Genomic DNA, 12,625 nt, shown 5'->3' with positions numbered 1-12,625 from the left:
TGAACACAATCCAGAACTCCACTGGGAGCCAATGAACCCTCCCTGGCATTCTGGTGAGGACTCCGGCAGCTTCTTTTTGGACGAGCTGCAACTTCAGGAGGAGGGACAAGGTATGGCCTGTGTTGAGCGAGTTACAGAAGTCTAATAGCCACAGTCTTTGTGGGGTCGCCTCTGGGAATCTGCAGAGACTGTTTCCACACTAGCGATATAATTCAGATTTGCATTCTAAATGGGTCCGCTTTTTAATCCATTTCCACACTAAAATTAGCTTCTTCGGGCGCAGTCCCAAATTATTCCCTCACTTGCTCCACAGCAAAGGCATCCCCAGAAAAGTGGATTTCATATTTTCAAACAGGGTCTAATTTGGAGCTGCCCAATGTGGAAAGGCACGCTGTTGGGTTTCCCCCACACCCACCGTTCTGAGTCTTTTGGAAACTCCACTTTCTCACTGCCATGGGGTTTGTGGGGAAGCTGCCATGGCAGAATGAACGAGGCTCACCCCCAGCCCCCCCCCCCAGCCAGATGCCCCCCTCCTGACTGCCCCAGCCGGAGAATCCTCACCCAGGGGTAGTCAAACTGCGGCCCTCCAGATGTCCATGGACTACAATTCCCAGGAGCCCCCTGCCAGCATTCGCTGGCAGGGGCTCCTGGGAATTGTAGTCCATGGACATCTGGAGGGCCGCAGTTTGACTACCCCTGTCCTCACCTCCCTTGGAGTCACCAGGGGGTGGGGATTCTCTTTACGATTTCACCTCTGAGAGGCGCATTCAGGGCAGGGCTCCCCTCGCAGATGGTGCTGCTGCTTAGCAGGGACTTTGCCACAGCAAAAAGGGACGAAGCCCTTGAAAGGGTTTGGGCTTCGGCAAAGAGGGTGTCGAACTGAGGGAGGAGACTGGGCAGCATACAGTGGCATTGGCATGTGTTTATTTATATCCTACTCCCCACTCACACACACACACACAATCCTGTGAGGTAGGCCAGCTTGAGAGGTTTGTGTCCCCCAGTGAGCTTCCTTGGTAGAAGTGGGGATTCAAGCCCAGGTGAACCAGGGTCCTTGTCTGCCAGTCTGCCCACTGCACCACACTGGCTCCCCATCATGGGAGGGTGGAAGCCCGTTGGAGGGGCGGAGGAACGGGAGGGAGACTTGGATTCAAATCTCCGCTCTGCCAAGAGTGGCTTTGTGCCCGTTGAGGACACCCATCCCCAGTTAACCCCGCAGGGCAAAATGGCAAAAGCGGGTGAGGGGTCCATGTTTCCCTGAGATCCTTTCAGGAAGGTTGGGATAGGAATGTGATAGAGACGTGCCGCTCCCATCTTAATATTTTTACAATTGCGATGCTGGGTGTGCATCTGCTTTGGTTAAGATTGTGTGTGTGTGAGTGTGTGTGTGTGTGTGTGTGTTAAGATCTAAATGAAACAGGTACATAATGCCCTCTGCCTGCTCACAAGGCTCAAGCTATAAAAATAACAAATGGTGTGTATTTGCTCGAATGTCAAAGTTATGAGTTTATTTTGTAATGATGTGCTCCTGCCTTCATGAGGTAAACTGGCCGTGGCAGAGGTGTTATTAGTAATATGGACTCAGCGGAGCAGAAAGCCGAGTGACCGAGCGATCAGTGTATCAGTCAGCGAGAGGGCAAATGGGAAGAGACAGTGGGGGAATGAGAAAAGAGCCGTGCAGCGCTCGGGCTGAGATTAGAGGGAGGGAGAGCCGGGCGCCGGAGAATTGGAAGTCCAGTGGTCAGACTGCTCCTTTGAGGGGAGCACCGCGGGGGGGGGGGGGGGCTGGACCTGTTTGCCTGGGCAGGAAATGGGGGAAGGGGGATCGCATTTCCAGCTGTGTCATTCTATCCCAGGCTCCCTTGCTCTTTAAGCCTCTTTCCGTTGTGCATATCACTCTCTGGCAGAATTGGTGAAATTCTGCTAGTTACTCCTCTTTATCATTACAGAGACAAGCACTGTGAGTATAGGTGTGCTCTCACGACCGTCTGTGGGGAGAGGGCTGCACGGCATTGCTGAGAGCCAAGGAACGGGTTTCAGTGGGCCCCGTACAGATCCGTATGCCCAGGATAATTATTGCACAATGTGCTGGAAAACACTTCAAAGGCAGGACCCAACCGCAAGCGCCAAGTAAAAACAGAATCACATTTTGATCCACAGTAACTCAGACTCTGCATCAGGAGTAGCCAGATAGTTCAGCCTGTGTGTCTCGTGCAGCATAAGCTCATTTGCTTGCACTGAGTGCCTGTTATTTTCTGTACTAGGAGGAGGGTAAACATTGTGTGGAATCCGCCTGGGCTTCCCCCCTTTCAGGCCTGATATTTGGAAATTCCACCATTGTTCACAACCCTTTGAAGGCGCATTGGAAGATATAAGACATGCCATAAATATTACAGTAACTGCCTTGATTTACCTCTGTACAGAAGTCAAAATATATGTATTTGTGCTGTTTAAAAATGGCTTTTTAAATGCTAAAGAGATGCCTGCCCATTTCCTCCCTTTGCCTAGGTTCTGGGAAGAGAGGTGTACACCTCCAACAACCAACTAGGTGGGATCCAGATCATGCACAACAACGGGGTGACCCACACCACAGTTTGCGATGACTTTGAAGGTGTCTACACGATTCTCCAGTGGCTGTCGTATATGCCAAAGGTGAGTACATCTTTTGGGCCTGGTGCCACTAATACAGCGGCTGCTGACACCTTTTTGTGGCTGTCCGCTTGGCTCGTGAATCAACTTTTGTGGAGGCCGCAAGTGTCTGCCCTGAACAGAGGCACAACTGTTGAGTGTGAACCCAACAGTCTGGTGGAAAGCCCAGGTCTGAAAAGCTAGTGCTGGAAGCCTGGAATATCAGAGAGGTTCCTTGCACTGTGAACGGTGGCTTCATTTAGCTGCTTCTACGAAGAAGAAAACAAACCTTGAAAACTGGAGCTTGTTGAGGTACAGCTAGAAAGCTGTACCCCTCCTCTGGGGACTCCTGTCCCCCAGCTTGCCTGAGGAGAAACAGTTGCAATCAAAACAGTTTGAAGTCTGCATGGCAGAAATATGCCCTGAGAGTTTAACCATCATGCCTAGAAACTGGAGAGATTCTACTGTTATTTTGTGAAACTGCTGCATGCTCAAGGTCTCTGGTATCCTGCATGCCGCAGCCACACTTGGAGGGCGGTCCAGAGACGCTGACTTTCTTTCATTTCCCCTTCAGAGTGTATCTAGCCCGGTCCCAATGCTTACTGTGAAGGACCTGATAGACAGAACAATTGACTTTGTCCCCACCAAGACACCGTACGATCCCCGTTGGATGCTTGCCGGACGCCCTCACCCAAGTACGTAAATTGCCTTGGTTTGCGCCACTAATTGTTCCCTTAGCTGGTTCTGTTCCCTTAGCTGGTTCCGTCATTTCTGCTGCACTTTGGGGGCTGAGAAGCAGCAGAGCAGGTCAAACAGTGCAAGGAAGATGGGGGAGGAGCAGCTGGACTCTCAGCTCTTCCACCACTGTGGTGAGGGGGGGGCAGATTTAGCCCCCACCCCACGAGGGCCTTGGATGTGTCCCTTCCCTCCCCCCACTCAGTCCTGTGCTGGGAACAAATGCATTTATCTTATCTGAACATTCATCTCCTGCTTCTCCCCACGGCTTGAAGCATTTTACCGTAAATGGGCAATTAAAAAATTACAGTGTTGAAGAGTAAACACGTTAAACTGCTATAAAAAGCAATCTCACCTCACTTCCTAATCACGTGCCCTTCAGAATAAGCTGTTTCTAAGCAACAAAATGAAAAAAAACTTTTTTTAGCCAATTACAATTTGGGGCAAGAGAATCTTGATTGCAAAGTAGAAAGACAGGGTGTTGGGGGGTCCATCACAGCAAAAGGTGGCCCTAGTAGAAATCAGCCACACTTGACAAACAGACGGAACTGAGGATGACGACGTAAGGAGAGGAAGGCCCTCAAGCTTGTGGCACTCTACGCTTGGGAAGAAAGAGCCTCTTGTGGTGCAGGGTGGTAAGGCAGCCGACATGCTGTCTGAAGCTCTGACCATGAGGCTGGGAGTTGAATCCCAGCAGCCGGCTCAAGGTCGACTCAGCCTTCCATCCTTCCAAGGTCGGTAAAATGAGTACCCAGATTGCTGGGGGGTAAATGGTAATGACTGGGGAAGGCACTGGCAAACCACCCCATATTGAGTCTGCCCCAAGGGTCAGACATGACGTGATGCTTGCACAGGGGATACCTTTACCTTTACGGTTGGGGATTCCAGTTTCAGTGGCCTGGTTCTCACCCGCACTTTGAGCATACAAAGGTGCCTTATGCTGAGTCAGGCCATCATTCCATCAGGGTCTGCTCAGGCTGCCTGTGGCTCTCCCGTCCCAGACCGTCCCCCTTTTTAACTGGAGATGCCGGGGATTGAACCCTGGACTTCCTGCATGCCAAGCAGAGGCTCTGCTGCCGAGCTCCTGCCCTTCCCACAGGGAGGTGCAGGGAATGCAGAGCACTCCATTCCCCCCCTCCATCCCACCCAGGGGCCTTGCACAAGACTCAGAGCCCCCTTCCACCACTTCACCTGTAATGATGTCGGCCATTTTGTTCGTATCTCTGCATCTAGAAGCCGTTTCTTGACATTCCTCTTGACAGATGGAAGAATCAATTCATGTGTATTGATTAACTTTTTTAAAAAAGAAGGGAGCAGCCATGTCATTTAAAGTCTTTTAAAATTTATTTGCTGAGAAAAGAATGCATGGCTGAGGGGAACTTGGCTTTACTCCTTCCTTATGCAGGGGAGCTGACCTAGGAGAAAAATGCTTCCTGTCAAGAGGCAGAGAGAGAGAGAGAGAGAGTCATCCTCATTATCCATTTTTCACTTGTTTGATTTTTAAAAAAGGTTTCTCCACTTTAGTTTTACACATAAAGATGTGGATATGCGAATAAATGTGTGCGGACCTCCACCCTGCCCCCAGGCAATAACTAGTTCAGTTTTTTCAGTGTAAACAAAATCCAAAATCCAGGTGGAGCCATGCAGATGTGGGCTGGCTCGAATTGTGCTGCCTTCTGTTGAGTTTGGTGGGTTACGTCAAGCTGCACTCTGGGAAGGGGCAAACCCAGCCCCACATTCCCACATGTTCCAAATAGACACTAATAGCAAAGCTATACCGGGGGTGCTTTAGATTGCCATTAGATTTAGACAGTTTGTTCCCAGCTGCTGCATATGCCAGCATAATCTTCTCTGACTTAACCTGCTGGCTGAAAACCTTTGGGTCTGAATTATGTTACAGCCTAGGTTTAGTCAGGTTTGTCTTACCTTGCAGAGGGGCTGGGGATTTGCAAGGTGCTCTGTTATTTTTATTTAAGAGCTCAGGGATTGAAAGATTCTGTAATTTTTTCTAGAGTTTTATAACTCTATTTTTTCACCATCTTGAAACTGTTACGGTTAGGATGTGGAGCAGCTGTTATTTACATTTTGACTGCTTAGGGCAGTTTCCCTGTAGGCAAGTGTAGTATTTGCCTACCATAAGCACCCTCCTCTGTCCTCGGTGCATATGCTATTAATAATAATATGTTGCATTTACTAAGAGAGCTGCCAATCCATTATCATAGCTTTCATCCCAACAGCTGTTAATGGAAGGTCAATATTATTACGCTTGATTTCCAGGTGAGGGAAGTCAGTTCAAGAAAGGCTGGCCTAAAGCCACCTAGTAAGTCCGTAGCAGAAGCAGGCTCTTCCTAATTTGAAACTCTCAGTCCCTTGGCTGCTGTACTACAGGTGGAATGAGATTGGCTCTTAATATAGATTTTTTTGGCAACTTGGGGGGAGGGGGGCTTAATATTCCTCTTCCCCCACCATCCTTCCTCTCATTGTCTTGCCCGTAATTCATCCCGCTTGTCTTGAGTGTGTAGGTTCCAAATTGAGTGACTTCAGTTTTTAATTTAGTGGGAGCGTTAAGGGGAAGCAGATGATTCTCCGCGATAAGTTAAAGGAGAGATCTCCTAGGTGAAAAGTTAAAGCCGTTTATTAGGAGAGATAGTGCCGTGATATTCTTCAAACTGACACTCGACACGAGCCCCGGAATCGAAACGATCAGCTCTGGACTCGGCGATGAAGAGATAATTTTGAAATGGATGGTCACATTTTACAGCGGGGGGCCAAGGAGGCGAGGAACATTAGAACAGAGTAATTTCAAGTTTGGGCTTGATAAAACGCTTTCCATCCCGTCGGAGTCAGCAGAGGTTGGCTTGCTCGGATCTCCACTTTTAATTGCTTTTGCACTTGGCTTTGCAGAGCCAGAAGTGCTTGTTCAAAATTATAGCATTGCAAAAGAGGCTGCCGCCAAAGCCAAGAGTTTTTTCTTCCTTTTTCTGGAGCGAGCAGCCAAGTGCAAGAAGCGGGGCGCTGCGGCTTCCCTACATCTGCCTGCAAAGGGCGATAGGAGATATCTGGAGAATGAGGTTCAAAGATCAAGGTTGGCCATCAGCTCGTACCTCCTGATACAAAATTTGACCTGGCTTTGCTGTGTTTTATTAACAGGGCTGGTAGATTTTTTTTGGTTTTGTCTTTAGTGCACGTCTGGGCACTGAGAACTGAACCCAGGACTGCCGACCTCCATTTGGGGACTGGAGGTCTCCTGGAATCTCACCTGCTCTCCAGACTAGATAGGCTCCTCCCCAGGAAAATCTCCCTTGAGGTTTTGTTTTCAGATGATTTGTAGAGCCGGGGACGGGGGAGAGGAGGGAGTTTTTTGTCATAAAGGGGAGCTGATATTGGGATTTTTATTATTGTTTTATGAGCCTCTTGTGGCGCAGAGTGGTAAGGCAGCAGAAATGTTGCCTGAAAGCTCTGCCCATGAGGTTGGGAGTTCAATCCCAGCAGCTGGCTCAAGGTCGACTCAGCCTTCCATCCTTCCGAGGTCGGTAACATGAGTACCCAGCTTGCTTCCTGGGGGGTAAACGGTCATGACTGGGGAAGGGAATGGCAAACCACCCCGTATTGAGTCTGCCATGAAAACGCTAGAGGGCGTCACCCCAAGGGTCAGACATGACTCGGTGCTTGCACAGGGGATACCTTTACCTTTACCTATTATTGTTTTATGGGTTTTATTGTTGTGAGTTGTGAACCGCCTCAAGCCTTTTCAGGAATGGTGTTTTAAAAATCGAAAAATAAATAAATAAATAGCTTATTTACTTATTGTTTATTTATGTAGAACATATATTCCACTTCTCCTGGAGAAAATGGCTACTCTGGAAGGTAGACTGTATAACATTATAGCCTCTTGAGGTCCCCCCCATCCCTCCCCCCCCCAAAGCTCTACCCTCAAATCTCCAGGTATTTCCAAGCCCAGAGTGGGTGACCCTCACTGAACCTGCCTTTGGACACAGGCACTTGGGCCAAGGCCTGCTCCTTTAGCATCCTTGTACTCCCAAAGTTCATCTGGTGTTTTTGTAAATGTGCCCGACAAAGACCTCTCATTCTGTTCTCTTGCTGTTTTATTTAGCGATCTGCTTCCTGTGGCTGGTGTTGTGGGGCTTTGTGTGTGTGTTGGTAAATTTAGTTACCAAAGTTTGAATTTGTTGTTACTATATTTATTTATGCTCTGCCTTCTCCCCAGTGGGGACCCAAAGCAGTTTCCATGGTTCTCCTTCCCCTTCCCTTCCTCTCATGAGAGCCCTGAGGGAGGGAGGGAGGGAGAGTGCTTGGCCCCAGGCCTGGGGTTGAGGCCAGGAAGCTGCATCAGGGCGAGGCTAGCCTCCCTCTTGAGAAACCCCCCAGCCACCGAAATCCGTCCAACCTGCACTAACTTCCTCAGCCTTAGCTACATTGGAAAGACGAGGCAGTTTAAAAAAATATTAAACCTTAATTTAAATCAACACCTGACTAATGTTATATTACACAGATATACTAGCTTCAAAGCCCGTTCATAAGAACGGCTAGCTGCACCCTGACTGGCCCTATTTCCAACTTGGGCAGCCGGACCATTCCACCCCCCAGGCTGTTTCATAAATATATAAAGGAGAACCACGGATAAGGATGTGTAAGCTGTTTTTATTGATTGTTTAACCTTGATGTTCCCTGACTAGGGAAGGATGGGATGGAAAAATAAAATTATTATTACATACGTAATATTATTATAAACTTTAGTGGCAGAATAGGTGTTTGACCCAGGTCTCCCAAACCCATATCTGACACTCTAAGCAGCACACCATGCTGGGTGTGCAAGCTACCTTGCTTCTTTATTTAGAAATTTAAATAATTAAAATTATTTGATTAAATAAAACCCTCGGTGTGTGTGCTGGTGTGTGACAAATGTTAAGAGCTAGCATATAGAAGGGGGGGGATGGGGGGGGAAGACCCTGCATCCTTCTTGGTTTGTATAATAATGTAGACAATGTAGCTGGGGTTTTGATGATTTATGAAGTCAAAGAGGGGCAGGACTAGAAACTTGTGGGGTGCAGAAACACTGTGTGTGTGAGTGTTCTCAAAGGGAAGGCTTTCCAAATCATCTGGAGAAGAGAAGAAAACCAGGAGGGGATGGATCAACAAGAAAGAGATTACATTAATCTAGCTGTGGAATCCTCTGCACTTACAGCTTTCTAAATCCATTGAAATCAGTGTTCTTAAAAGATAAAAGAAGAGCTATTTTTTGCTACCCTGCTTTTTAGTACCCTAACAAGCCTCGGTGTGGCTTACATTCGCCTTCCCTTCCTCTCCCCACAGCAGGTACCCTGTGAGGCAGGTGAGACTGAGAGATCTCCGGGAGAACTGGGACTGGCCCAGGGTCACCCAGCAGGTGGCAGGTGGAGGAGGAGTGGGGTGAGAGGCTGCTGGCCTTTCCTGTTGGAGAGATGATCTCTCTTTTTGTCAGACAAGGAGCTCCGGTTGGGTCCTGTGGGATTCTCACCTGCTTGGGAATGTTTTAGATATGAAGACAAAACTCTTTGGTCCCCCCACCCCCAAGCGTTTAACTGAGTCGTCTCCTCCCCAAATGGTTTGTGCACTGTAGCTAATTTTCTTTTCGTTTTTTAATGTTGGCCTAATCTTGTTTTGATGCCACCTTGGCCTCATTAGCCTCCTTGGTAGGTTTGCTATAAATATTGTAAATGTAGAGGGTGCAAAATGGTTATTTTGCCTCCTTTATAGAATCATAGAACCATAGAGTTGGAAGGGACCTCCAGGGTCATTTAGTCCAGCCCCCTGCCCAATGCAGGAAATTCACAACTATCTGCCCACACGCAATGACCCCAATTCCATGCCCAGATGATGAAGAAACACAGAATCCCTGGCCAGTCTGGCCTGGAGGAAATTCACCTCCTGATCCCAAAGTGGCAATCAACATTTCTCTGGGCATGCAGGAAAGGGCCACAAGAGCAAAGTACCAGCACTATCCCTTCTGCCCACACTCTCACGACCTGCCTAAATTCATAGAATCAGCCTCTCTGTCAGATGGCTCTCTAGGCCTCTGCTTAATAACTTCCATAGAAGGAGAATCCATCACCTCTCGAGGAAGCCTGTCCCACTGAGGAACCTTTACCCCTACCGTTCTTCACAGTGGAGACCCAGAGTGGCTGATGTCCTTCTCCTCTGCTCCCTTAGCCCTGTTGGCAGGTCAGACTATGTGGCTGGTCCAAGGCGACCCAAGTGCTGTAAAACGGTGAGCAGCAAACAACTCTAAGGTTCCTTGCTTTCTAGTCCTCTCTCTCACAGGCCTTCTGATGGGAGGTGCTAGGGATTGAGCCTTGGAGCCTTCTGCATACAAAGCTGTGGCCCTAGAAGGACCCCAGTTGAATAGATGAAGCCACCTACAGGCTGGGCCTTCTAGCTCAGGATCGTCTGCCCTGCCTGGCAGACTCTGTCCATGGCCACAGCAGCAACGGCAGGAACCCAGTTTAAGCGGAGATTGACTCTGGGATCGTCGGCACGGAGAGCCAGTGATCTAACATGGAGATGCTGTTCCTTCTCACCATATCATTCCATCATTGCAAATTTATCTACATCATCTTATGACTAAAGCGAAAGGGGAGGGGCAGCTTTCAAAAAAAAGAAAAACCCAGCACGTAGATGTTGACACGTGAACAGTACTTGAAGAAGCAATCCCTTGAATGACTTGGCTGCCTTTTGGAAAAATGTTTGCAATGAAAGGGAGGAAAGGGCTCCCCGGTCGAGTTATTTATTTGAAAGCGGGGAAATTCCCTTTTGCTTCTTGAATCCCGTCGTTTAACAATAAATGACGCCTTCTGCTGATAAATGGCTCTCCTTATGCAGACGAGCAAATTAAAGAGGCTGTTATGGCTGAGGGCGGACAGACGTTTCATAATACGCATCTCTTCATGAGGTTTGTTTGAAGCTGAGTATCGCCTCTCGGAAAGGCCTTCCCTGAGCGCCCGAGAGAGAGAGATGTGGCTCTAGGGCAGGGGTAGTCAAACTGCGGCCCTCCAGATGCCCATGGACTACAATTCCCATGAGCCCCTGCCAGCGAATGCTGGCAGGGGCTCATGGGAATTGTAGTCCATGGGCATCTGGAGGGCCGCAGTTTGACTACCCCTGCTCTAGGGGGTGAGATGGGTCGCCCATACAAGGGGCCAGCTACAAACAGAATCTAAAATGTCTTGTAAGTGGAGCAAAGCTAGCTGACCTCCCAGAACCCTCTTAAAACCTCTCACTGGCCAGCTGCTGTCTCTGCCCAGAGGAAAGTTGGTGGAGCACAAGCCAAAGTTTTGCCTGGAGTTCCTCCGCTCAAGACTCGCTGTGGTTTTACTCTGCAGCGAAATGCTGACGTGTCTGAATTCAGCCCAGATCTCATCGGATCCCAGAAGCGAAGCAGGGTCGGCTCTTGTCAGGATTGGATGAGAGATCACTGGGGAATACCAGGGTGGGGCTGTGGAGGCAGGAAGTGGCAAACCTCCTCTGAACGCCCCTCGCCTTGAACAGCCCTGTTGAGTTGACATGAATCAGCCCCCACCCCCCAAAAGGAATTTGGCCCCTCTGGCCCACCGTCTCCTGCTTTGCATGAACAAATGTGGCAGCTCTTGGTTATCCACAACATACAGGTGGAGGTTTGGTTTTCTTTCTGCTAATTTGACGTCTAAGCCAGGGTTTTAATTGTTTTAAAACTTGAGTTTTTATACTGTGGTTTTATGTATTGGACACGTATGTAAGTTTTCGAAGGTAGGGCAGAATACGAATGAATGAATGAATGAATGAATGAATGAATGAATGAATGAATGAATGAATGAATGAATGAATGAATGAATGAATGAATGAATGAATGAATGAATGATAAAATAAGTACATCTGAACTACGAGTTTTATGTAGCCTGCTGAACCTCCCGGAGTTTGAGCTAGCCGGGTCCTTCCAGGTCAGGGTGGCCGAGCTTTTCAAGAGCTTATTGCAGCATGCTGGCCTTTCCTTCCCTGTATAATTTTGCCCCTCTTGATATTTTCCTCTCTTTTATTTCTTGCAGCTCAGAAAGGCCAGTGGCAAAGTGGTTTCTTTGACTATGGCTCATTCCTGGAAATCATGCAACCCTGGGCTCAGACGGTTGTGGTTGGCAGAGCCAGGTAAGTCTGAATAACAAGCAGTTACACAAAGACACACGTTATCTTGTTGGAATAACACCCCTGTAAAGGAGTCAGTAGTAACATCTATGCAAGTATGAATGGGAGCAAAGCAGGTTACAAAGGCTACCCAAACGAGTTCACGATGGACACAAGATTCAAACTGGAGAATTCCTGACTTGTAGTTCAGTGATTCTGCCATGCTATGCTAGAAAAGCACAAATGCCCAGCTTTCACTTTAAGCCACAAAGGGGTCTTAGTTTGAACAAGGAGGCAAAACCTCTTGAAGGTATTTGGACCTGTCATCTCCTCCACCGTCTGTCTGTGGCTTCTTGGCATCACCACCTCCCATGTGGGGTTTCAGAGGGCAACACTACTGGCCTATGTCAAGGGTTGCAAGAACTCACAACAAGCTTCTTTAATAAAGAAAGCGTTTATTGAGAAGTTACTTCATACACCTAAGCTAAGAAAGTCAAATCTGCCTGAGTTCACATTTGCCTCCTCTTATCAATAGTGTTCTCCCGCCCAAAACTTGAGAGTTCCCAGGGGAGGGGGAGATGAGGCGCCAGGTGCCATAAACCATAGTGTTACTTCTCGCACGTCCTTGGTCGCCTCCGGACAAGATAAGATGTTATGGTTACAAAAGGCAGACCCAGCCGGCAGGTTCAAAAGACAAATAATTCACAGCTCCCTGAGATAGCAGGATGCAACAAAATAGTTTCGATTTCAGGCATGCATAATATATGGGCCTTGGTTACAAGGGGCCCCAGGAACAGAAAGGCAAAAGAAAGGTTAAGCAAACAAACATGGAGCTTCTCATGTCAATTCATGGCAGGAACAAGCAGTGATCCTGACATCCCTCCGCATCAAAACCAGCTCCCACCCCTCACCCCGCATCCACAGGCCGAGGGCATTGGGGATAAGCCTGATGAAAAGCGCGGAGCAGCTGCGGGGCCTTTACATTTGCAGCCTCCACCCACTCCCTATCCCCAGAAGGAAATCCTTCCATTCCACCAAGTATTGAAGCCCCCCTTTACGGATGCGAGAGTCCAGGATCTGTTCCACTTCGTAGTGGGTGTCTTTATCGATG

The 12,625-nt window shown here is 48.4% G+C and overlaps 1 protein-coding gene across 10 annotated transcripts in view; it reads left to right on the top strand.

Moving 5' to 3' along the window:
- The window catches only part of ACACA (acetyl-CoA carboxylase alpha), a 252,188-nt gene that overhangs the window by 195,141 nt on the left and 44,422 nt on the right, over window positions 1-12,625 (top strand). For all 10 annotated transcript variants that reach the window (XM_077312781.1, XM_077312780.1, XM_077312776.1 and 7 more), the window contains 3 exons: window positions 2,509-2,652; window positions 3,203-3,323; window positions 11,442-11,538. In XM_077312781.1, the coding sequence (XP_077168896.1) occupies window positions 2,509-2,652; window positions 3,203-3,323; window positions 11,442-11,538 (362 nt within the window). The remainder of the gene's footprint in view (window positions 1-2,508; window positions 2,653-3,202; window positions 3,324-11,441; window positions 11,539-12,625) is intronic.

This window comes from Paroedura picta, chromosome 15 (assembly GCF_049243985.1).
Source record: "Paroedura picta isolate Pp20150507F chromosome 15, Ppicta_v3.0, whole genome shotgun sequence".
In the NCBI taxonomy this organism is placed as follows: domain Eukaryota; kingdom Metazoa; phylum Chordata; class Lepidosauria; order Squamata; family Gekkonidae; genus Paroedura; species Paroedura picta.
Note: the sequence above shows the minus strand (reverse complement) of the source record. Positions and strands in the feature narration are given on the sequence as shown.